This window comes from Grammomys surdaster, unplaced genomic scaffold (genome assembly GCF_004785775.1).
Source record: "Grammomys surdaster isolate TR1022 unplaced genomic scaffold, NIH_TR_1.0 165, whole genome shotgun sequence".
Lineage (NCBI taxonomy): Eukaryota > Metazoa > Chordata > Mammalia > Rodentia > Muridae > Grammomys > Grammomys surdaster.
The window spans coordinates 18,592,534-18,616,626 of record NW_021604613.1 but is presented as its reverse complement, the minus strand read 5'-3'; the positions used below and the strand labels follow the sequence as shown (position 1 = coordinate 18,616,626).

Below are 24,093 nucleotides of genomic sequence, written 5' to 3'. Positions count from 1 at the left end.
ACATATATATCTCCGAAGAAATTTAAAAAAAAGATGGCATAATTCTTGGATGATTTTTTCCCCTTAATTATTTTGTTCACTTTATATCCCGATCACAACCCCCTCCCCTCCTCTCCTCCCAGTCCCATCCTCACAGGTCCCTCATCCAAATACCCTCCCCCTCTTTCTCCACAAAGAAGGGGGTGCCCCCATGAGTACCAAGCCTCCCTGGGTACATCAAGTTAGAGCAGCAGTAAGCATATCCTGTCCCACTGAGGCACAACAAGGCAGGCAGTCTAGCTAGTGGAAGGGAATCCAAAGGCAATTAACAGAGTCAGATACAGCCCTACTCCAATTGTTAGGAGAACCACATAGAGACTACACTGCTTATCTGTTACAAATGTGTAGAGGACCTACCTAGAGTCAGTCCATGCATGTTCTTTGGTTGGTGGTTCAGTCTCTGTGAGCCCCCATGGGCCCATGTTAGCTGATCTTGTGGTGTCTTTGACTCCTCCAGCTTCCTCAATCCTTTCCCCATTCTTCCACAAGACTCCCCAAGCTCTGCCTACTGTTTGGCTGTAGGTCTCTACATCTGTTTCCATCTGCTACCGGATGAAGCCTTGTTGAGTCCTACTTAGCCATGTGGAAGGGACAGCATAAGATAGTTTCCTGCCCCTGGAACAGAGCCAGCAGGACATTTGCCTCCATGAGTGTTGATGGTTACTGATCATGACATTTATTTGTATAAAAATATGTATACTGTACTTCATGTTTCTCCCTGCCAAGGTTAATGAGAAATATTCTCCCTGCAAAGGTTATAGAAGAATACCCTCTCTGCCAAGGTTTATGACTCCATGATAATCAAAGACAGCATGAGTCAGGGGTCAAGGATATGGCTAATGTCTCAGCAAAATGTAAACACTGACCTTCAGGACAGCCCTTAAGGCTGTAGAAAAAACTCTGAAAACATGAGTTCAAAAATACATAATTTCTCAACTATGCAAAATATAAGGATACAATATGAATTGTACAAGGAGCTTCACAGACCTAAGAGCAGAGGCAGCTATACTGTGAGCCATCTTGTCAGAAAGATATAAAAGCAGGCAGATACAAAGGCAGGCAGATTCCTGAGTTCAAGGCCAGCCTGGGACAGAGCGAGGTTAGGTCCAGCTGTGATAGCAATGGCTGTCGGTCTCAGAGTGAGAGACCACCCAGCTAGCTTATTATCTGTGCTTACAAAGGCAGGCAGATTTCTGAATTTATTTGCAATGTTAAAAAAAAAAAGAAAAAGAAAAAAATTTCCTGTCTTTTTCTAAGAATCTGGGAGCTGGGGTCATGGAATGTTGATTCGTGAGAAAATCAAAGGGAACCTGGAATAAAAAACTGAATTGATATGTAAATAAAAGACTGGACCTTGGTCTGCAAGAGCTGAGCTGTATGGATGAGCTGTCTGGATATCTCCAGAGAAAACTGTCTCAAGCAGAACATGGGCCATCAGCTTGTACCCATGATTTGACTTTAAAGTCATTGTTTTGCCACTCTCTAACACCCCTTCCTCAGAATCCCTCTCCAAGCAGAGCCTGGTCCTTGGCAAAGCCTCATAAGAGACAGTCATCCTAGACTCCTGTCTGCAAGCATAGCATAGTATCATTAATAATGTCAGAGGCTGACTCTCTCCCATGGGATGGGTCTTAAGTTGGTTACCCATTCCCTCAATCTCTGTTGCATCTTTATCCCTGCACATAAAATAGGCAAACAAATTTTGGTCAAAGGTTTTGTGGGTGGGTTGGTGTCCTCACCTCCTTCCACTAGAAGTCCCAACTAGCTATAGGAGGTGGCATTTCAGTCTCCATATAGGACTGTCAACTAGTGTCACCCCCATAGACTCCTGGGAGCCTCCCTGTCCTAGGTCTCCAGCTTGTCCCAGAGATACTCCACCATCAATTTCCATTTTCTTTCCCAGCCCACTCCCACCCCCTCCCTAGATGTGATCCTCACCCCTCTCCCATCCAGTTCCCTTCTTTCATCCACCTCCAATGGCCATTTTATTTCCCCTTCTGAGTGAAGATTCAAGAATCTTCCCTTGAGCCCTCCTTGTTACTTAGCTTCTTTGAGTCTGTGAATTGTAGCACATTTAACCTGTACTTCATAGCTAATGTCCACTCACAAGTGATTACATACCATGTGTGTCTTTCTCGATGTGGGTTACCTCACTCAGGATAATATTTTCTAGTTCTATCTATTTGCCTGCAGATCTCATAATGTCTTTGTTTTTAATAGCTGAGTAGTATTCCATTGTGTAAATGTTATCACATTTTTTTTATCCATTCTTCAGCTGAAAGACACCTAGGTTGTTTCCAGTTTCTAGGCACTATGAATATAAAGCTGGTATGAACATAGTTGAATATGTGTCCTTGTGATATGGTGGAGCATCTTTTGGTATATGCCCAGGAGTGGTATATCTGGGTCTAGAGGTAGAACTATTCCCAATTTTCTGAGAAACTGTCAAATTGATTTCCAAAGTGGTTGTACAAGTTTGCACTACACCAGCAATGGAGGAGTGTTCCTCCTGCTCCACACATCCTCACTAGCATGTGCTATCACTTGAATTTTTGATCTTGTCCATTCTAAAGGGTGTAAGATGGACTCTTAGAGTCATTTTGACTTGCATTTCCGTGATGACTAAGGACACTGAACATTTCTTTAAGTGCTTCTTGGCCATTCAAGATTCCTCTGTTGAGGATTCTGTTTAGATCTGTACCCTACTTTTTAATTGGGTTATTTCATTTGATGGTGTCTAATTTCTAGAGTTCATTATATATTTTAGATATTAGCCCTCTGTCAGATGTAGGGCTGGTGAAGATCTTTTCCCAATCTGTATGCTGCCATTTTGTCCTACTGATGGTGTCCCTTGCCTTACAGAAGCTTTTCAGTTTCATGAGGTCCCTCTTATTAATTGTTGATCTTAGTACTTGAGCTACTGGTGCTCTGTTCAGGAAGTTGTCTCCTGTGCCAATGCATTCAAAGCAGTTCCTCACTTTCTGTTCTATTAGATTTGATGTACCTGGTTTTATGTTGAGGTCTTTGATCCACTTAAACTTGAGTGTTGTGCAGGGTAATAGATACACATCTATACGCATTCTTCTACATGCAAACATCCAGTTAGACCAGCACCATTTGTTAAAGGTGCTTTCTTTTGTCCATTGTATAGTTTGGGCTTCTTTGTCAAAAATCAATTGTCCATAGGTGTGTGGGTTTATATATGGCTCTTTGATTCTATTCCACAGATCAACCTGTCAGTTTTTATATTAATACCATATGGCTTTTATTACTACCTCTGTAGTACATCTTGACATTAGGGATAGTAATACCTCCAGTAGTCCTTTTATTGTATAGGATTGCAAGATGTTCCAAGACAAAACCAAATTTAAACAATATCTATCCACAAATCCAGCCCTACAACAGACACTAGAAGGAAAGCTCCAACCCAAAGAGGCTAACTACACCCAAGAAAACACAGGAAATAACCCCACACCAACAAACCAAACAAAAGGAAGTGTGAGCCCACAAGAGCATGAACACACATGCACACATGCACGCACACACGTGCATACACACACACAAAACCACCACTAACATCAAAATAACAGAAATTAATAATCGCTGATCATTAATATCTCTCAACATCAATGGACTCAATTCCCCCCCCCCAAAAAAAGACACAAGCTAACAGGATGAATGCAAAAAGAGGATCCAATACTCTGCTGCATACAAGAAACACACCTTAGCAACTAATAGATATTACCTCAGAATAAAAGGCTAGGTTTTTCAAGCAAATGGATCCCAAGAAACAAGCTGGAATAGCCATTCTAATATCTAATAAAATAGACTTTTCAGCCAAAATAAATCAAGAGAGATAATGAAGGACATTTTCTACCCATTAAAGAAAAAAATCTACCAAGATTACATCTCAAATCTAAATATCTATGCCCCAAATGCAAGGGCGCACACATTCAATAAAGAAACAATACGAAGGCTTAAATCATACTTTGAACCACATACATTAATAGTGGGAGACTTCAACACCCCACTCTCACCAATGGATAAGTCATCAAGACAAAAACTAAGCAGAGAAATAATGAAACAGAGGTTATGAATCAAATGGACCTAACAGATATCTATAAAATATTTCACCCAAACACAAAAGAATATACCTTGTTCTTAGCACCTCCTAGAACCTTCTCCAAAATTGACCATACAGTCCAGTCAGAAAGCCACCAGCAACAGATACAAGAAAATTGAAATAATCCCTTGTATCTTATCAAACCACCATGGATTAAAGCTGGACTTCAACCACAGAAATAACAGAAAACCTACACACTCATGGAAACTGAACAACTCTCTATTGAATGATCACTAGGCTCAGGGAAGAAAAAAGAAAAAAATGAAAAACTTTCTAGAATTCAATGATAATAAAGGCATAACATACCCAAAATATGGGACATAATAAAAGCAGTGATAAGAGGAAAGTCCATAGCATTAAGTACCTTCACAAAGAAACTGGAGGTCTCATACACCAACTTTTTAAAAAGCACATCTGAAAGCTCTAGAACAAAAAGAAGCAAACAGACACAAAAGAAGTAGATGGGAGAAAATAATCAAACTCGGGACTGAAATCAATCAATTGAATGATTCTTTTAAAAAGTGTGCATTATATAAGATGTGTCAAAATAAATAGGCAAAATATAAGTTAAGTATGTCTTAATGGAGATCATATAGGCATTTATTTCTCTATTCTTAAAATTTTCTAGTTTTACAAAGCAATATTAAAATTTCTTTAATTCCAATAGCTCCTCATCTTAGAATAGATTAAAACTCTTGACCACTCACTCACTCTTATGAGACACTCTACTGCAGCACATAGAATTTCTTATATTCCTGGCCAGGTGTGCTCCCTCTTACGAATCTGCTTTTCTGTTTTCTTGGTGTGCATTTTCAAAGAAATGCCTACATGGCTCATTTTTTTACATCCTTCAAGCCATCATATTAAACTAGAAGACAAAAGATAGGTTCCAGTATCTGACATCATCAGAAAATATGTGAAAGAGCTACCAAAGACTGAAAGAACTACCAAAAAAAAGAAAACATAACCTAACAAAGCTTTGAAATAGTCTCATCATTTTCTTGTCTGTTCTCATTACTAGGGACGTAAATAAAAATCAGACAGAGTAGTTTCTTCATTAGCAGTTTACCTGTTTCGAGCAGGAGACTTCCCAGCATCCTCTTGAACAGATACAAGTCTTGATGAAAGAGCACTATTTGAGGAATCCGGATGAATCAAACTATAAAGAAAATTAAAATGTCGGGGTCATTTGGGGCTATAATAAGTGCTTTAAACATTTAAAAGCAAAATTTTTTCCATACAATAATAAGATTATATGCAGTTCATGCTCATCCTTATATTATTTGAGGCAAAAAGTGCAGTTTCTCTGGGCACACCCTTAATTTCAACACCAGGAGGCAGAGGCAGATGGATCTCTCTGAGTTCAAGGCCAGCCTGGTCCACTCCAGGGCAACTAGGGCTACACAGAAAAACCCTCTCTGAAAAACCAAACAAAGAAACAAACAAACAGAAATATAGTTTCATCTCTAGGATATTAAATATCAAAAAAATGATAATGTTTTATGTGTGCTAAAAGTCAATAAATCTGCAAATTTGGCATTTGGATGGATAGGTGATTTATAAAACTCATTTCCAAGATGAAAGTAAAAAAATAAATAAATAAGACAAACGAAAACAAAACTCTGTATTCAAAAATTCTGTTCCTGCAAGCCACAAGAAGAGCAGCAAAAGCAGCAAAGAGTCAGACCAAGGTCCAAGTACAGCTCTCTCTCTCTTACTGGCTGTGTGATCTCAGGTTTATTAATCTTTCCAAACTTTACCACCCACATCTGTCAAAAAAGAAAATATTTCCTACCAAAAAGAAGTGATGACTTAATGGAATACGTAACTGTTAACACAGAGCCTAAGACTGAATTAGTACTCTATCTCTGAAGACCATCTTCTGTCTCTCATATGTTTTATTAAATCATACTTGTCAACTCTGAGTTCAGACAACTGGATCACACAAATAAAAAGCACTGCTAACTAAAATAATAAAAAACTGAAAAAATCTAATTTTCATATTTTTGAAGTAAATACAGAATCACTTAAGTAATAAAATGTAATATACATATATATGTGTATACACACACACACACACACAGACACACACACACACACACACACTATGTATAACTATGGTGCTACAAAGGAGCCATAAAGCAACTTAAGAAAAAACTCCACTACCACCATCTTCAAATGCCTGTGTTCCCCTACCCAGTACCATCCTTTTCCCAAATCCCAAGGAAATCATTATTATAAATTTTATGTTTATCACTGTTATGATTAATCTTAGCTGCCAATGACCACTGAAATATCTCCAGGCATGTCTATGAAGGATTATCTAGATTAGGCTGACTGAGGTGAAAGACCCATGTAAATATGGGCAGTACTGGCTAATGCACTGGGATGCCATTACTGAATAACAGGGGAAATGGAACTGAGCACAGGTATTCACAGCTCTCTCATTTCTTGCCTATGGACACAGGATGACTAGCATCCTGCTCTTGCTGCCAGCCCTCCTCTGCCATGATAGACTGTATTCCCTTAAACTTTAAGTCTTCAAGGTGTTTCTGTTAGGCATCCTGTTATAGCAACAAGACATGTAACTAATAATTACCACATTTGTATCCCTGGGCATTAATCTCATTTATATATTTCTGAGCATTATAGAACTAGAATCCAAGTGCATATATGATTTGTGACTTTCTTTTCTATGCCCCTGGGTTCATATATACTGAATGTAGTTAAAATTTATTTCATTCTTTTTAAATATACAATATACTTATTCTTCTCTTTGTTAAGAAGTAACTAAGAAAATTACTCACCAGAAAAACATTAGTTAAACTGTGTGTGGTTGCCGGGCAGTGGTGACACATGCCTTTAATCCCAGCACTTGGGAGGCAGAGACAGGCAGATTTCTGAGTTCGAGGCCAGCCTGGTCTACAGAGTGAGTTCCAGGACAGCCAGGGCTACACAGAGAAACCCTGTCTCGAAAAACCAAAAAAAAAAAAACTGTGTGTGGTAGCACAAGCCTTTATTCCAACATTTGAGAGGCAGAGGCAAGTGGATCTCTGAGTTAAGAGGCCAGCCTACTCTACATAGTGAGTTCCAGGACACTCAGGACTATATAGAGAGACCCTGTCTCAGTCTCAAAAAATAAAACAAAAAAAAGAATAGTTAAAATTCTAAGTTCAATAGAAATTATATTTAAGATTATTCCACTAACGAAAATTTCAGAAACTTATGAACCTAATATTCTAATATAAACAATTCTAGTTAACTTGTAAAGAGATGTATATATCTACAATCTACCAGCAAAGCATCTTCAGACATAAACACATCAAAAACTCCTTTAGAAGGAAAGAAAAAAATCTAAGTGAAATTGCAAACAAATTCAGATTTTAGAGGAATGCACTTTTTTTTTTTTTTTTTTTTTTTTTGGTTTTTCAAGACAGGGTTTCTCTGTGTAGCCCTGGCTGTCCTGGAACTCACTCTGTAGACCAGGCTGGCCTCGAACTCAGAAATCCGCCTGTCTCTGCCTCCCAAATGCTGGGATTAAAGGCGTGCGCCACCACCGCCTGGCGCACTCTTTCTCAAAGAAGAGTACACTAGGACTATTAGTATCAGTGACTTGTTCCTAGTCAACAAATACTGCAAGGATCATGCATATGCCAAGCACTTGTTCTTGCTTTCAAAAGGAGAATAGTAAGTAAGAAAGGTGTGAAAACTCTCTTCTTACACACTTATATCTGAATGTTAATATAACCACCATCCATAAACACCCATGATTCTTCTCTACATGAACTGGAAAAAGACAGTAAATTTGCAGATAACAAAAAGAAATGTTAATGAAAAAGAAGGTCACAGGGCTAAGCATTTCTCAAGTTGAAATCAAATTACATTCACGTTACAGTACCTTTGCCAGGCTAAATCATCCTCTAAGAATATGTTACGACTGGCTTTTCTACTCCCAACAGGTGTCCGAGGTTCGCTTGGATCAAGTATAGACACAGAGCAAGTTGAATCTGAAAGAGCATTCAAGTCTTCCCCAATGGAATTACTGTCTGTGGAATGAGCATAACTTAAGGCTATTTTTCTACAGTATGTGCATGCTCGGAGGTCTCCTAGGAAGAAAGTAATAGGGAAATATATTACTTAATGAAATACTTTAAAACTGTGTTAATATGTACTTTAATAAAAGGATTATCTTCAAGTAAAAGCTATCAAAAAGACATTTTAAATAAGTGAAATACTTGGCTCTGATTTGCATGTTAGATTATTACAAAAAATTCATCCAAACATTCCTACTACTTGGAATATCTGTAATAGATTAAAAAAAAAAAAAAGACCCAGTAATAGTAACATAAAGCCATGACTGTAAGAGTATTTTTTTCAAAATTGTTTTCATGCAATGAGGGATCTATCAGAGTTGATGGATCCTATTACAGGAACCTGTTTCTCATTAGGGTATGGCTCAACCTTTAGCATACATCTTTAATCCCTCTAGCTGGAATACAGACACAGCTTTAGTATTTACCTTTAATCCCAAACAATGAAGGTAAATTTAGTTTGTAGAAGGAAGCACCCATGTTTGAAAGTGATGACTGAGTGGCAGACAAAGTGACAAATCAGAAAAAGATTTGACAGAATAGGATATGCCCAACTCTCATGAGAAGAGAGATGAAAGGGAAGCTACTTAAGGGTGAGACAGACAGAACAGGAGGAAGAGGGTACAGTACAGGAAAACAGTAGAGTTCGTGAGAGAGAGAGAGAGAGAGAGAGAGAGAGAAGGAGGCAGTTTTACTGTGAGTTTTATAGAGACGGACTGAAGAGAAAACAAACTAGACACAGGGAAAGACAGATCAAGCAAGAAATGAGAAGGAGCCGAAGATTAGAAAAGATTGCTATTTAGTTTGAGGCCAAGCAGAGCAATTCAGAGGCAGAGAGAAAGGTCAGATTGAGTAAATCAGCTGAAAGATGAGTTTGACCCAGAACAGCTGAGTTGAACCAGCCAGTCAGAGTTCAGAAAGAACTAGGAAAGGGTGAACTAGGTCAGAAGCAAGTGTCAGAGGTTGAAAACATTCTAGGGCTCGCTAAGATTGTACAGAGGCTAGAAGCGCCTAGGCCTAGGCCTAGGTGAGCAGACAGAGGCAGTACGCCTCACAGACAACAGTCACAATCAGAAAACAAAAGTCACTTTTACAAGATCCCTCTTCCAATGAAAAAAGATGTCCATATACTAAATAACCAACACAACAGAAGCAATTTGTCTTCCCTAGGCAACAAATAGGGAGAAAATAATAATAAGGTCTCTATAATGAAGCCCTAAAGAATGATCTCCAGAATAGTGCATTTAAAAAACTCTTGAAAATTACATAGATGAGTACTGTATTTGTATCAGTTCCAAGTCTCCCTTCCCCACTTCATCCCATGTCCCCCAGCTCCTTCAGGTTTATGAGCTCTTCTTTAATTGTTCACACACACACACACACACACACAGAGCCCGATGTAGTTGGTATGGCTCATATGTGTTTAGAACTGAACATTTGGACTAGGGCTTGGATAACCTATCACAGGCCTGTCTCTGGAAAAGACTGATTCCCGCTCTCTCAGCAGCCATGTAGCTCTTTGTCCAGGCACAGGGTCTTGTAGGATTTCCTCTATCTGCCAGAAGTACAATTTTTAAAACTAATGGAAAATGGTCTTCCATACAATATGATATATAGGAATAAAACTAAAAGAAATTTTCATAGTAAAATAAAAATGAAATGTTTTAAGAGTGTGGCACAGTGATAGAGTGCTTGCCTAGAATGCATGAGGCCCTGACTTCAATCCATAACACCACAGAAATAGTTCAGAGGAGAACAAACAGGGTTTCTTAATACTTCTAAACCTATTTTTTAGGATACAATCCTGTCCTAAAATAAGTTTCATTTCTACCTTATTTTTATAAAACACTGCTTAGTGTGACTCCATAACAATTTGGTGTGCTAAGAGGCAAAATACACCATGTACTATATGGCTTTTCAGTCAACAACAAGCCACATTATACAAGAGTAGTTTTGCGATTATAATGGGGCTAAAATGGGGCCTGGAACAACAGCCATCATAATGTTATAGGGTAGCATATTTTTCACATTTTCACTGAGGCTGATTTAAATAAATTTACTGATTTGTAAGTCACTAAACCATAAGGCACATAATAATAATAAGTGAATCATGAACATAAATAACACTAGATGATAAACAACCAAGTCACTATCTTTACTATGTTATATTTTTGATCATTTTTTTCCTAATACTAAAAAAAAAAAAAAAAAAGACAGACATGATGGTATTTGGCAGGCTACACTAGCACAGCCTGGGCAATATAGTAACACCTGTAGCAGGATATTTATTCTGCTACACTGGGCATTCGCAGTGGAGCACAGTGATTAGGCAGTAGAAAAGGAGGTGGAGCTGAGAGAAGAAGAGAGGAAGGGGAGGGGAGAAAGAGAAGGAGGGGAGGGGAGAAAGAAAGGGAGAGGAGGAGAAGGAGGCGGCTATGGATCATAGAGGAAGACAGATGGGTGGAAAGCAGTCTGGGTAGCAACCTCTAGCAAAAGGTTAGATACTGGATAACAATTATAATTGTGTGGGCATCTTGTTATTTGAGCATTACCAAATATATAAATCTATTGGATAATCTAAGCATTAAGAGTCTTCATTCTACCAGGTACTGTTAGGATGACAGATATTGTCTGGAGTTCAGCAGAGCTTTGTGGATGCAGCATGGGGTACTGGCAGGGCCACCCCCCCACACACAATGGCCTATCATGGGTACCAGGGCCTGCACATCTAGCTAGCTGGAGCCCCAGTCAGCACAGAGGAGCAGCAGGAACACGGCAGCTGCCCGGGAACAAGCCAGACCAGGCACCATTTTCTAAATATCATCCCTACAAGACCATCTTAAAAAAGAAGTTCCACATGGTGGCACACACCTGGCACACAGAGGCAGGAAACAAAGGCCTTCTGGTAGGCTCAGGAGAAAAAGGATAAGGCCTTCAGGACTAACCTGGGAGGTAAGACACTGGGGTTCAAACACTGAGAGGAAGTGCATGTTCTTCCATAAACAAAAGCTTTGTGGTCAGCTTTCGCTGTTTCTTTACTTGATAATTTTAATTCTAATAATAAGGAGACAATTTCCTGCCATTACAGAATTTGTGGCTCAATGGAGGCTAATCCTAAATACACTCTGATATAATCTCACAGAAGGACAAAAGTTCCTAGGGATGTATTTATTGGAATTTAGCCCACCACTGAGAAACAAGACTATATTTATTTTTAACTGTTTACTAAATAGCATGTTATTAAATATATTCTACCTCAATTATACCTTATCATTAATATAAAAATCTGAAGGATATACAAAATTCCTAAAAGTTCAATATACTATGTTTTACCATAAATAACTACCAAGTATTCTAAACTGCCTTTTATTGTCTCATTTTAAAGTAACTACTATATTCAGATGTGGTGGTGCATGCCTCTAATCCTAGCACTCCAGAGGCAGTGGTAGGTGGATGTCTGTGACTTTGAGACCAGCCTGGTCTACAAAACATGTCCAAGACAGCCAGGGCTCTGTTACACAGAGAAACTCTGCTCCCACCCCACAAAAACAAAACTATTATATAATGCCATTTTATCAAAATATAAATATATATATATATATATAGTCACTAGTTTATTAATTTCTAAAATTACATTTAGCAGATGAAATGTATTAAAATTCAATAAAGAAAACTATATCCATTTCGATCAGGACTCAGTAAACAGTAACAAAACAAAGTGAACTTCAGTCTAGAATACATAAAAATGCTATGATAATCACTTACCAAAACTGTACCACATTAAGGAAGTGAAATTGCTATCTGAGGAAAAACCTTCAATTTTTACCACAGCAAAGGCTGAATTAGACCATAAAGGATAAACTCCTTAATACATCAACTATTAAGAATAAAATTAACAAACAAGAAACAGAGCCAAGCCTCACTACTCTCAAGAATGTTCACTGATTTTCTTTCTTTTTTTTTTTTTTTTTTCAAGACCATGTCTCACTACAGAGACTAGGCTGGCCTTAAAACTCAGAGAGATCCACCCACCTCTGCCTCTTGAATGCTGTGCTTAAAAGCATGTGCCACCACATTAGCCCAACCCACTGACTTTTCTATGTATCAAAATTCTAGGTATTTTATAGTTATTTAGGGACTAAGTGTGCAATTATGTCCAACATACATTTTCTATTTGCAAGGTTCACTTTGTCTAAACAAACTTTTGGTCAAACCCTGGAGCTGAAGCTTATTTGGTTTTGTTGCTTTTCCAGCACTTGCACGACTAAGATGAGAAGAGTGTATGGTCAAGACTAGTTACAAAACAAAAACAGTCCTACCTTCCATTCCCATATCACTGCATAAATCCATTCCCCATTGTTCAACGTCCTTAAATTTTCGCAATTACCAGAATTTCACTACATTCTCAATGAAAAAGTATAAGTAGAATACAATTTGCCAAAGTATACTATCATGTAAGTCAAGGTAACCTTTACTTTGTGAATAAAAACTCTATAGAAACATAAATTAAAAATCTACATTATCTTATCTAATAATCTCTGATACTGTAGATTTTTATATCTATATTTGTACTGTAGTGACTTATAAACATTCTCACCTTTATTATTCAAGCATAAAGTTCTTAAAATCAAAGCTCACTCTCTTTCTCACTATTATACCCCACTACCTTAAATATAAATCCCAAAATAAAAAGTGCCTAAAATATTGGCCTTCTATTTAACTATTTCATAATTTGACTTTTAAATGTAACAACTATCAAGGAAATACATTTACCTGTATAGCCCATAAATTTTCCAGGGATTTCTTGATTACAACAACGACTGCAGAAAATCTGCCCACACAGTCTGCAATGGTGTCTGCGCCGAAAGGTTGTGAACTTCTCACTGCAGTCATAGCACTCTTTACACTGGCTATCTGGCATCCAATATTGCTTCAGGTCACTGTCCTACAACAACAAAAATGTGTGATGACTTCTTAAAAAACAGTGAGTATTAAGTTGCAACGACAAATGAAATTTTAGAAGGTGTCTTTTGCAGATGACAAGCTAGTTCTAAAATTCAGATGGAATGCAAAAGGTTAAAATGATCAAGACAGAGCTGGGTGGTGCCGCACACCTTTAATCCCAGCACTTGGGAGGCAGAGGCAGGCAGATCTCTGAGTTCAGGGCCAGCAGAGTGAGCTCCAGGACAGCCAAGGCTACATAGAGAAACTGTGTCCCAGAAAAAAGAAAGAAGGAAGGAAGGAAGGAGTGGAGGGAAGGAAGGCGGGAGGGAGGGAGGAAGGGAGGGAGGGAGAGAGGGAAGAAAGAAGGAAAGAAGAAAGGGAGGGAGAGAGGGAGGAAGGAAGGAAGAAAGGAAGGGGAAGACAGACAGATTGATCGATCAAGACAATGTTGAAGAAACCTTGGACTTATATCATCTGCTCTCAGAACTCAGGCTAAAGCTACAGTAGTAACCTTAGACAGAGTATTAGTACAAGGACACACAGAATGGTCCACAGGAAAGAGCGGTGTCCTCACAAGTCTATGGACTTACGATGAGCTGTAATCCAACCACTGAAAGAAGGGCTTCCTAAAAACAACGTGCTAGGTTCACTAGACATTGAAAGGGACAAAAAGAAACTAGAATCATACTTATGAATAAAAATAATAAAGCTTACTGAAGAATATGTACTAACCTTGGCCTAACAAACTAACACCAAAACAAAATATAAAAAGACAAAGAAGAAAAAACAGACTACACAAAAAATAAAACAAAATTAAGAATTTATGTGTAAAACTCTGGTATTCACAATTAGAGGAAGTAATAAACTTTGACTTAGTGACAGTATGTCATGTCATGATCTCCATGAATGATTAATAAAAAAACCTTCCAAGGCCTCTCTTCAATACCTGACTTTTTCCTTCCATGATTTCCTTGAGGCGTTTCAATACTGTGCTGAGGCTTCGAAGCTGAACAGCTGTGCGTGGGTCATGACCTCCACAGGCTGGTTCCGCTTTCCTTCTGGAGTCTGAGTCAGATATTGTTAAAAAGAAAATAATTGTTTTAATAGTTTTAGCAACTATATCAAGCAGAGTGTGTGCGTGTGTGTGTGTATGTGTGTGTGTGTGTGTGTGTCATATAATACAAATCATTCCCATTGTTAGCATATATGTGTTCTCCCAGCCATTAATACTGACAGAGAATTAAAACTGATTTTTACCAAAAGTAAGTTGTTGAAAGTATATATTACATATAAACTACTATTTTACATGTACTTAAGTGCTATGTAAGAACTATCTGAAAAAATTAATGGTTTTGAGGGTTGAAATGGAAGCATCACTTACATGTCCAGAATTCACTAATGATTTCTTGCACACTTAATTCCCAACCAAATAAATAATAAACACCTCATAGACATGAGCAGAAGAAAAAATAATCCCAGAGACTAATTTAACTGTCTCCAAAAGACAAATAGGCAAGCAATAGGACCAAACTGTTCAGTTCTACAGCAGATCATCAGAAAGAAACTTGACAGACCAACAAACAAAGATCCCAGCAGGCTTTACAGGACATCCAGGATAGCAAAGTATGACCAATGAAGTCAAAGAATCAACCTAACTCTTCTTCATCCACACCTATACCCACCACCTCCTCAATCCTGAAATTCCACACTGGAAGAGATCATTTACATTTGAAATAACAATATGAAAGCAATTATATTAATAAAACAAGCCCAAATTTTAGCTTTGTGGCCAGAACGGAACATGAAACTACCATAGTTGTCACCTATTCTTATTTTAGATGAAAATTACAAGTGAAGTTTCTATTTATTCCTGGCTACAGCCGTTTCAAAATCTCAGGTTAAGGTGGATTGACAAAAAAAAAAATCCTTATTAATTAAAGCATATTAACCTAACAACCTGTGGAGTCTCCCTAATTTACATAATTCCTCCACATCTCAGTTTTACTTCCCAATGTTTCAGTTATCCTCAGTCACACAGTCTGAAAATATTAACATTTGTCTTAGCTCAAGAGAAACAGATCACATTCACATGACTTGATTATACTGCTATAACTGTGCTAGTTTAGCATTACTGACATTAATCTCTTAGCCAAATTTATAAATTAATTTATCACAGGTTTCAATGTATAGTGAAAAAACATTATATACTATGGCTTTGAAACTGCCTATGGCTTTAGTCATCTACTTGGGGATCTAAAAGGTATCTTCTACAAGGTAAGTTACTATAAAATGGAAAATATCACACCATCAATCTATCTCACTATTTACTAGTTTCCTACTAGGCATTTTGTTTTCATTGGAAGGGGAGAAAATAGAAATTATAAAGAATGAGAGACTGATGTATAAATCCAAATGCATCAAAACTTCTTACAGCAGGTAAACCGCTAAAATAACACCTCATCTAAACTACACCTATCTTAACTGCAGCATATATCTCAGATGTGCTGTTGCTAACATGTATTATAGCTAAATTTCTCTTGAGTCTCAAACAATGATTAAAAAACATACTCCATAATTGTAAGTACTAAAAGGAGAAACAAATCTCTAAGAATCGTAATAGCAGTGATCCCTGTCACGGCCAATAATAAATTATAAAGTTCTTTGCATTCAGCTGCTTGGAAGAGAAGGGTATCAATATCCTCCTCACTGGGAAAGAATGAACAGTTAGGCCCTGCTTGACCTCAGTGAAAGAAAAGAGATTGATGCCCTAGACACATAACATTAGCTACTGTTTTGTAAAATGGATGCTAGAAAATCAAGTAACTTCCCTAAGATACGAGAACTACCAAACTGTAGAAGTACAGCTGAGGGAAAAGTGTATTTGACTAAGCAGTCCCAAACTTCTTAAGTTCAGAGGCCTCCAAGGTAAAATCCAAGAATTGGACTGGATTAAACAGTAGGGAATGTGGGAACCACAGTGAAGGAGAAAAGCCAAGCTCTGTCTATGCTCAAGTTTATCTTAACAACGAAAGCAAGTGTTGGCGAGCTACAACTCTGTAACCCCTAGCAGACTGGATTCTAGTCCAATTCCTCAATTTTAAGAAATTCAGACTGATCTTTGGCCCATTTTTCCTCCCTTTGCAGCCAAGGATAGCTTGGCATTGTATGAAAAACTAAACACTGAGTTCAGCAAGGAAAAGGAAATGAAAGCTTTTAGGCATCTAATGTTTTAATTCAGCATGGAATTTAGTCAGAAGAGCAAATATAGTACAGTGTTGCCTTGGGTCAGGTTCTGTAGCTATGATTCGTCTTTTGCTACTTCCTCTAAGATAGGGTGTCTCACTGTGTATCCTACACAGGTCTAGAACCTCCTAGTATTTACTGGCTGGCTTTAAATTTGCAATTCTCTTGCCTCATCTTCCTAAGCCATGGGTCAGGTTTACGAACTAAGGGAAGTTTAATAGGTTGAGGTTAAACTTGGATAATCTGGGATGAATGAAAATCTTCTGCCTCTATCTCCCAACTCTCCCTTTCAAAATGACATGACCTGAGCTGAGGTGGCTGCCCTAGGTAATGTGTGGGGGTGACACCGCCAGCTCATTCAAGCTCTTCAGCAAAAACACCTGCTCTTCTACTAGCTTCTTCCTCCTTCTTTCCTCCAGAAAGAAAAACCTCAACAAGCAGTAAAATACCCTTCTGCCAACCACCATTACACAGCTATCGTTCACTCAAGTATCTCGTGGAAGTGAGTGGCCAGACAAGACAGATACGGACAGGGTTTAGGAACTTGTGATTGATTCCCAATGTACTGCCTCTCCTCTCTATGGAATCACTGCCTCTGCACTTCTAGCATCTAAATGTGAACAAACTACTTCTCTGAGTTTAACAATCTAACAAATAAAAAGTAAACCACCTGCAGTCCCTTAACTGAACACAGATTCCCAGCCCACACCCATCAGAAAAGCATGGAAATGAATGAGGTACCACAAGATGGAAAACAAGCAAACAAGCAGAGCAGTATATCCAGCCACACTGACAGTGTGTACCCCAACAAAGACAAAGGCCAGCAGCAGTCAGCAGCCCACCAATGGAGTTTGACAGTGTTCTGCAGCCAGTGGCATGCACATCATACTTCATTAGCATCAAAGCATAAGTGCAGAATCAATCTATAAAGTTTCAACTAACCTGTGCTCTCCTGAGGATGTGGCAAAGTGTTCTCTGCTGAAACCCAAGCAAGTAATTAATCAAAATGCAATCAAGACATCAGTGCTTGCATAATCAAAGTTTAATGACATGATGAAGAATCTTTCAAGAGTTGAAAAGTTTTATCACCTAAGTTTTATTTATTCTAAAGAGTACTTGACTGTTCAAGTAACAGAAACATTAACTCAGCATATCACCTAGAAAACACAAAGATGAAAATCCACACAAAGTGAAATAAGAGAGCTGTTTTACCTAACACTGAAGAGCGCCGGTGGAGCTCCTCATTAAGCTGCTTTTTATAAGGTACAGGCGACCTCACAGACTGTGTCCTTGAAGGGATCTGAGGGCTGGACCAACCTGAACTTGGAGACGGCTGCTCTCCTTGGCCCCCTTCTCCTCTCTCTGTGACAAAGGAAATGTGGTATTATTTGAAAAACTAAGGCTCAGAGTTCAACAAGGAGAAGGTGAAAGATAAAATCCTTCAGGCAATATTCATGTATTATATTCATAACTGAGTATGTAACGCTCTTGCAAAGGACCCAAATTCAGTTCCTAACACCTACGTCAGAAAGCTCAAAATTACCTGTAACTAAGCCTCTTCTCACCTCCTCAGGTACTCACACACTTGTACATAAAACACATGCATACACATAACTGAAAATAATAATTTTTTAATTTTTAAATATTTTTTTAAAAAATTAAAAAAACAGAATGAAATTCCATTCCAACAGTCACCTATTTTGTGTACATGAAATATGTGTTTTGCTTTTCATTTGTAAGATTGTGGACATAATAAAGGAAACAACAAAAGCCTCACATAAAATCTTGACCTTTTAGATCAGTTTATGGGAGAGATCTCTTTGTATTACTGAAACAATACCCAGCATATTAGGTTCTTTTTAAACCTTCCTAAATACATAACTTACAACAACTAAATGTAAAATGTTATCCTCAATAACAAAACTGTTAATAAAATTGAGCTAGTACTATTAAAATTTCTACTCAAGACTGGTGTAGTGGCACATACCTTGAATCCCAGCACTAAGGAAGTAGAGACAGGCAGATCTCTGTGAGTTTGAGGCTAGCCTGGTTTACACAGTAAGTTCCAGGGCTATAGAGTAAGACCGTATCTCAAAACAAACAAACAAAATTCTACTGAGTAAAACTACTAAATTCCTAAAAACAAGTTCTATCTTCTAACATATTTCAAACAATAATGACAAATAAATCAAGCATGGTAACTCATGACTGCAATTGAAGCTCTCAGAAGACTAATACAGAAAAATAGCCTCATGGCCAAAGTGACACAGTGTTTCAGGTTAGCCTAGGCTAAAAAATTGACCTTTTGTTTCGGGGGGAAAAAAAGCAAATTAAGAGCAAGATATGGCTATATTTTAAATTCTGGTTAAAAACAATGAACATTATATTCAAGAACTCATCCTTTAAGTTATCTGTTCACTTCTTATCATTTACAACTCAATCCAATTGAGTGTTAGTCCCAACATGTCTGCTGTCAGCTTCTAAGTTTTTAAATATATATACCATATACTGCTGTCTAATATTATTGCTTCGAAATCTTTTTATTACCAATGCCTCCCTCAAAACAAGTTCACTCTATAAGCTTAAGTCAAAGCACACTGATAGAAAATATGTGGAAAAAATGCTTTCTCATCAAAAAAGACTTCTCTAGCCATTTTAAATTCAATTCACACAAATAACTAATCAGATTACAGTGAAATGCTATTTTTCCTTCTTAGACAGAAAAACTTGATGACCTGAGATTGAAGCCACCACCTTGTTAATATTTCACATCCTCGCAACCACACAGCAAGACATAAAGAAGCGAATGCAGAGAATCCAAACTGCTTCTTTGAGGTTTAGAATGAAATCTTACCTTTGTTAAAACGAAAAAGATTTACAAAAGAACTATATGCTGACTTGAAGGGGGGCTCATCCTGGTCAGGAGTCAAGGGTTTAAAGTGAGTAAGGTGAGATGGACTGGCGGGAGAGCGAGGCAAATCATTAGCAGAGTCCAGTGTTGGGGAGCTCTTGTCATCTGTGGCCATTTCATGAGTCTGAAAAGAAAGGCGGTAAGGGAAAGAGATTCCTTAGAACAGGACTGAAGAACAGGCAAATATCCCAGACAGCCTCCCTGTATGATAATTCTTATCAAAAGCACCAAAGAGTAAGGAAACCTATGTCCAAATATTCAAATTCAGGCTTATAAAACAATGCTGTCTAAGTGAAAAGAGCCTCGACACTAAAAACCATGGTTATGTGGCTGAGCTAATTTTAAATTTACTGTTCTTATTCCCTCTACAATTAAAGTTACTTTAAAATCTGCAAGTAAGACATAAATATGAACTGACAAAAAAAAAATTCCCCATTACTTATAGGTGTCCAAGGATTTCTGTTAAAATACTAACAGCTTTTTAAGTGGAAACTGACTTTATATAGCATAAGCTATTCAGCCTTATTTTATGTATGTATCTCAGGAAAAGAAAATCAGTCACCTTGTATGCTATGTCTATGCAATCTGAGCAAATGGCTTTGATAATGCCTGTGACAAATACTCAAAGCAACAAGCTACCTGGTCTTTCCTCTTAGGCACAGGAACTTGGGATTTCTACAACCACTTTGTAAGCCTAAGTTCATAAGATATTAAGGTATGACCTTCTTAAAAGGTATTTTTGTTTATAAGTAACCAAGAAGCATAACCAGTCAAAGTAGTAAATCTAGTCACAAAATAAAAGTTACAGGAAGAGACTGAGGCTCATTCCCCCTTAGATTGAAAGTTTAAAGAGAAGTATTTTGCTGTGCTAGCAAAAATGCTAAAGTTTGTAATCTATCTATACTTTACAAAACAGGGCATTATATTCTTCTAAAAATATTTTCTCTTTCAAAATCACATCTATAGGTTCATTTTATGTTTACAACACTCCCAGAAGTCACATAAGTATTATTACTATACTTAATAATTGAGGTAACTAAGGTACACTGAACCTAAAATGGTTTTCTTTTGGATAGCTCAAAGAGAGTAATAAGTAGACATGTGACTACACTTCAAGTCTTATGACAGAATTCTCCAACAGTCTGCTATCAAAAAAAAAGAAAAGAAGAAGAAATTGTATTCTTCACAGACTTCCAATTCTAGCCAACTATATTCTCTTAGTACTCAAGATTCTCTCAGATTAGTACATTAAAACAGAAAAGAAACCACTGACTTGGATGGGATTTTGGCAACAAGTGCTTCTTGGAAAGGATGGGGAAGAAGGGAAAAGAGGAATGCAATGGAGTAGGGGAAAGAAGAGGAAAGGGAAGAGAAAAGTCAGGGAAGGAGGACCTCTAGTATCATGTATTGTCTCAGTCAGAGTTACCATTGCTGTGATGAAACACGGTGAACAAAGTAACTTCTGGAGTAAAGGGTTTATTTAGTTTACACTTCCACAGCATTGTTTATCATCAAAGGTGGTCAGGACAGGAACTCAAGCAGGGCAGGAACCTGGAGGCAGGAGCGGAGGCAGAGGCCATGGAGGAGTGCTGCTTACTGGCATGTTCCTCATGAACAAGTGCTTAGCCGGCTTTCATATAAAACCCAGGACCACCAGCCCAGGGACAGACACCACTCACAATGGGGGCAGGGCCTTCCCCCATCAATCACTAATTAAGATGATGCCCTACAGGTTGCTTACAGCCCATCTTATGGAGGCAGTTTCTCAACTGAGGCTCTCTCCTGTCTGAAGACTCTAGCTTGTGTCAAGCTAACACACAACTATGATTCTACACCATAAAGGACTAAGATAAGATGGTGACTGATCAAGTAAAAACTCAGTTTTGTTTTGTTTTAAAGACCACCAGAGAAAAAAGATGCAATGGCAATGAAAACCCTCATGCTTCTAAACAAATCCTATTCTACTTGGACAAAAGTACCAATAAAAGCACAGAAACCAATCTACCTACAGAGTCATAGAATTACTTCTAAAGGTCTTCCATATCCACAACTTTTGTTAAGCTTTGGACATGTGAGGGTAAAAAATTACCATGAAACACACATCAAGTGCAGTCTCTAAAACATAAACACAACCACATAGACTTAATCTTAATAATTACATGCCAGCAGCATCCAAAAAAATTACAACTCCGATTTTTAGCAGCATAATAACTGTTTATGCTGTAAAGGATGGCTCTTTCTGCATACATAATTAGAAATACTAACCTACTTATCCAACAACTTCTGCATTGTCTCTTTTTAACCCAAAGCTAATGTGGTTTATGCAGATTTGAAGTAGTTTGGTGAAGCAAATCAGAAAATGAATCCTATGTTAAAGTGTAGGAAATAACTTGACCTATTAACTCATAGGAAAATTGTAGGTGAAATTCCAAACAGCAGCACAGTCATTTTCTAGGGTCAGTTTTTCTCTTAAATACAATTCTCAGACTTTTATCTATTAATGCAGGACAGCTGAATACAAACAATGTTAGCTTCCATCAAGAAAGGCTTATTGTTCATTTTTTGACCCATGCACCACAGAAACACTAAAGGAAAACCAGTGTGATCCATGTAATTTTTCCACAAAGAGGTAAAGGGTGGGAGAACACTCAGGAAGTTAGTGTTGCTTCTCAGAAAAGTCCTGACCTTTGTCACAAGCCTGAACCTAATGAAGCGAAGAGAAAGAAACTGTTTTCCCCCTTGCCGCCACCCCACACGTGTGTCTGTCTCTGTCTCTCCCCCCCCCCCCACGGGGAGGGGGAATGGGACAGAGTGGGAGTCCTGGAGAGGCAGAAAGAGATTCAAATAAATGTAAAACAAGACGGTGCGATTTTGGGGGGGGCCTACCTATACCAACACAAGATGCACAGAACGAAGTCGCAACCCTTCATCATTTAACACATTACGAAGGTAAGATACACAGCAATAACCTGCTTTTATGCAGAATTTGCATCTTCCCTGAATGTCCTAAGAACCTAAATAGGACAGAAGACCCTAAATCCCTAAATTTCACTTTCAACCTTTCTTGGGAACCTCTTGGGAAAGGGGAAACGACTTATTCGGAAATAAAGTCTCCTCAAAAAAGGACTACGTTGAAGTTTTTAATAAAAAAAAAAAGCCTCAAATGGCAAAAACCAGCATTTAAACTGATGGACACACTCAAGATTGGAATGATTTCTCTGGGTAGGAACTTTCTTTTCCAGACTAGGCAGCACCCCTGAGACTTAAGCTCACCCGCTCAGAGGAAGAGATGACATGGTCCACCTCCGAAATAAGTTCGGACATTAGGAAAACAGAGAGGCAAGAGAACTTCCATTGTGTCGAGGAAGCCTTTGCAGGAGATGGCCCAGCCAACCCGCGTCCGGTCTCGCCACACAGGGCCGGCGGGCGCTCAGAAGCCAGCAGGTTCCCGTGAGGTCTTTCCCGCTCCGTGGCCGAGCCTCGGCCGCAGAGCCCCTGGCGGTCGCCATCCCTCCAGCGGTGCTCCGCGACCCACGCCGGCCTTCCTCCCACTTTGCGCCCTGCCTGCCCATGCTTCGCCGCCTCCCTTACCTTCGCCTCCCGCCCCGGCCCCGCGGGCCTCCCGCCTCCGCGGCCTCCGCCTCACCACTCTCGGCCGAGAAGCCGTAAGCAAGCGCAGCGCCAGCTTTCTCAGGCAGCCGGCGGTCGCGCCGAGAAGCCCACAGGTTTACGCTGTAACTGCGGCTTCTCGCTTCCGCCTACCATCTCAAGGCTCCGCCCAGTACCCCTTCCAACCAATCATCAACAGGCCCCAAGGGCCGGCTCCGCCCACTCCTCGCCGCCCAACGGACCTTCCGATCAGATGTTCAGGCAGAAAGAATCCAACCCAGAGAGTATCGTTCTAGGCCCCCCAGAGGAATTACCGCTGCCTCAGCCTTCCTGAAGGAAGCAGGGAGGACAGCGCATGTGAGCATCACGCGCGCCAGGCAGTAGACGCCAGCTGGTTTGCTGTTACCGTATGTGTTCAACACTGTGAGCACTCATAATTTAGGACAGCTCTCTGAGCTCACTTGGACCGACTTCCACTTGTGTAGCCCAAAGAGAAGAGGTGGTTAGCTTTCAGGGTACTTTCGGACTCCGCTAAAACCAACTATGTGTCTTTGAACAAATTGCTTATTTCTCTAGGCCTCAGACCTCTGGTGGGTAAAGGAGGGTTAACTATAGCAGCGTTCACCCCCTGTTGTCTTGTTGTTGTTGTTGTTGTTGTTAAAGGAGAGTTAGTTATAGCAGCGTTCACTCCCTGTTGTCTTGTTGTTGTTGTTGTTGTTGTTGTTAATGTTTTTGTTTCAGGATTAGGTAGAACAGTGCATGAAAGGCAGTCGGCACAGAGCCTGACCCAAGTGATGTTGACTATAGCTTTTTTTAATTCGGGTTTTGTGTTGCAGATAAGAGTTATCAAGCCCTGACTTGATCAGCTTGGTAGTAACATGACCCGTTATTTTTGTCCTGCCAAAAGGGCTGTGCAGTTAAAAGTAGAAAACAAGCTAGGACCTGCTTACTGGAAACGTAGGGCTTTGCAGGGGAAAATTGAAAGGAATCTGAAGGCTAGTGTTATTCTGAGAATTCTTTTCCTTTAGAACTTTAGCATTTCCCACCCAGCTTTGGTTTGCTTTGGTTTGGTTTGGTTTGGTTTGGTTTGGTTTGGTTTGGTTTGGTTTGGTTTGGTTTGGTTTGGTTTGGTT

General features: G+C 39.0%; 1 protein-coding gene across 8 annotated transcripts in view; it reads right to left on the bottom strand.

Moving 5' to 3' along the window:
- The window catches only part of Pikfyve (phosphoinositide kinase, FYVE-type zinc finger containing), an 88,113-nt gene extending 65,138 nt beyond the window's left edge, over positions 1–22,975 (bottom strand). For 4 of the 8 annotated variants that reach the window (XM_028765667.1, XM_028765670.1, XM_028765673.1 and 1 more), the window contains exons 1-8: positions 22,625–22,733; positions 19,295–19,475; positions 17,653–17,802; positions 17,383–17,418; positions 14,144–14,262; positions 13,027–13,198; positions 8,061–8,268; positions 5,232–5,321 (exon numbers count right to left, since the gene is read on the bottom strand). In XM_028765667.1, the coding sequence (XP_028621500.1) occupies positions 5,232–5,321; positions 8,061–8,268; positions 13,027–13,198; positions 14,144–14,262; positions 17,383–17,418; positions 17,653–17,802; positions 19,295–19,475; positions 22,625–22,675 (1,007 nt within the window). In that variant the 5' untranslated portion in view covers positions 22,676–22,733. Of the gene's footprint in view, positions 1–5,231; positions 5,322–8,060; positions 8,269–13,026; positions 13,199–14,143; positions 14,263–17,382; positions 17,419–17,652; positions 17,803–19,294; positions 19,476–22,624; positions 22,734–22,942 lie in introns of those variants that run through there. The other 4 variants (XM_028765668.1, XM_028765674.1, XM_028765672.1 and 1 more) reach the window with 3 other exon arrangements.
- Between the last annotated feature and the right edge of the window lie 1,118 nt (positions 22,976–24,093).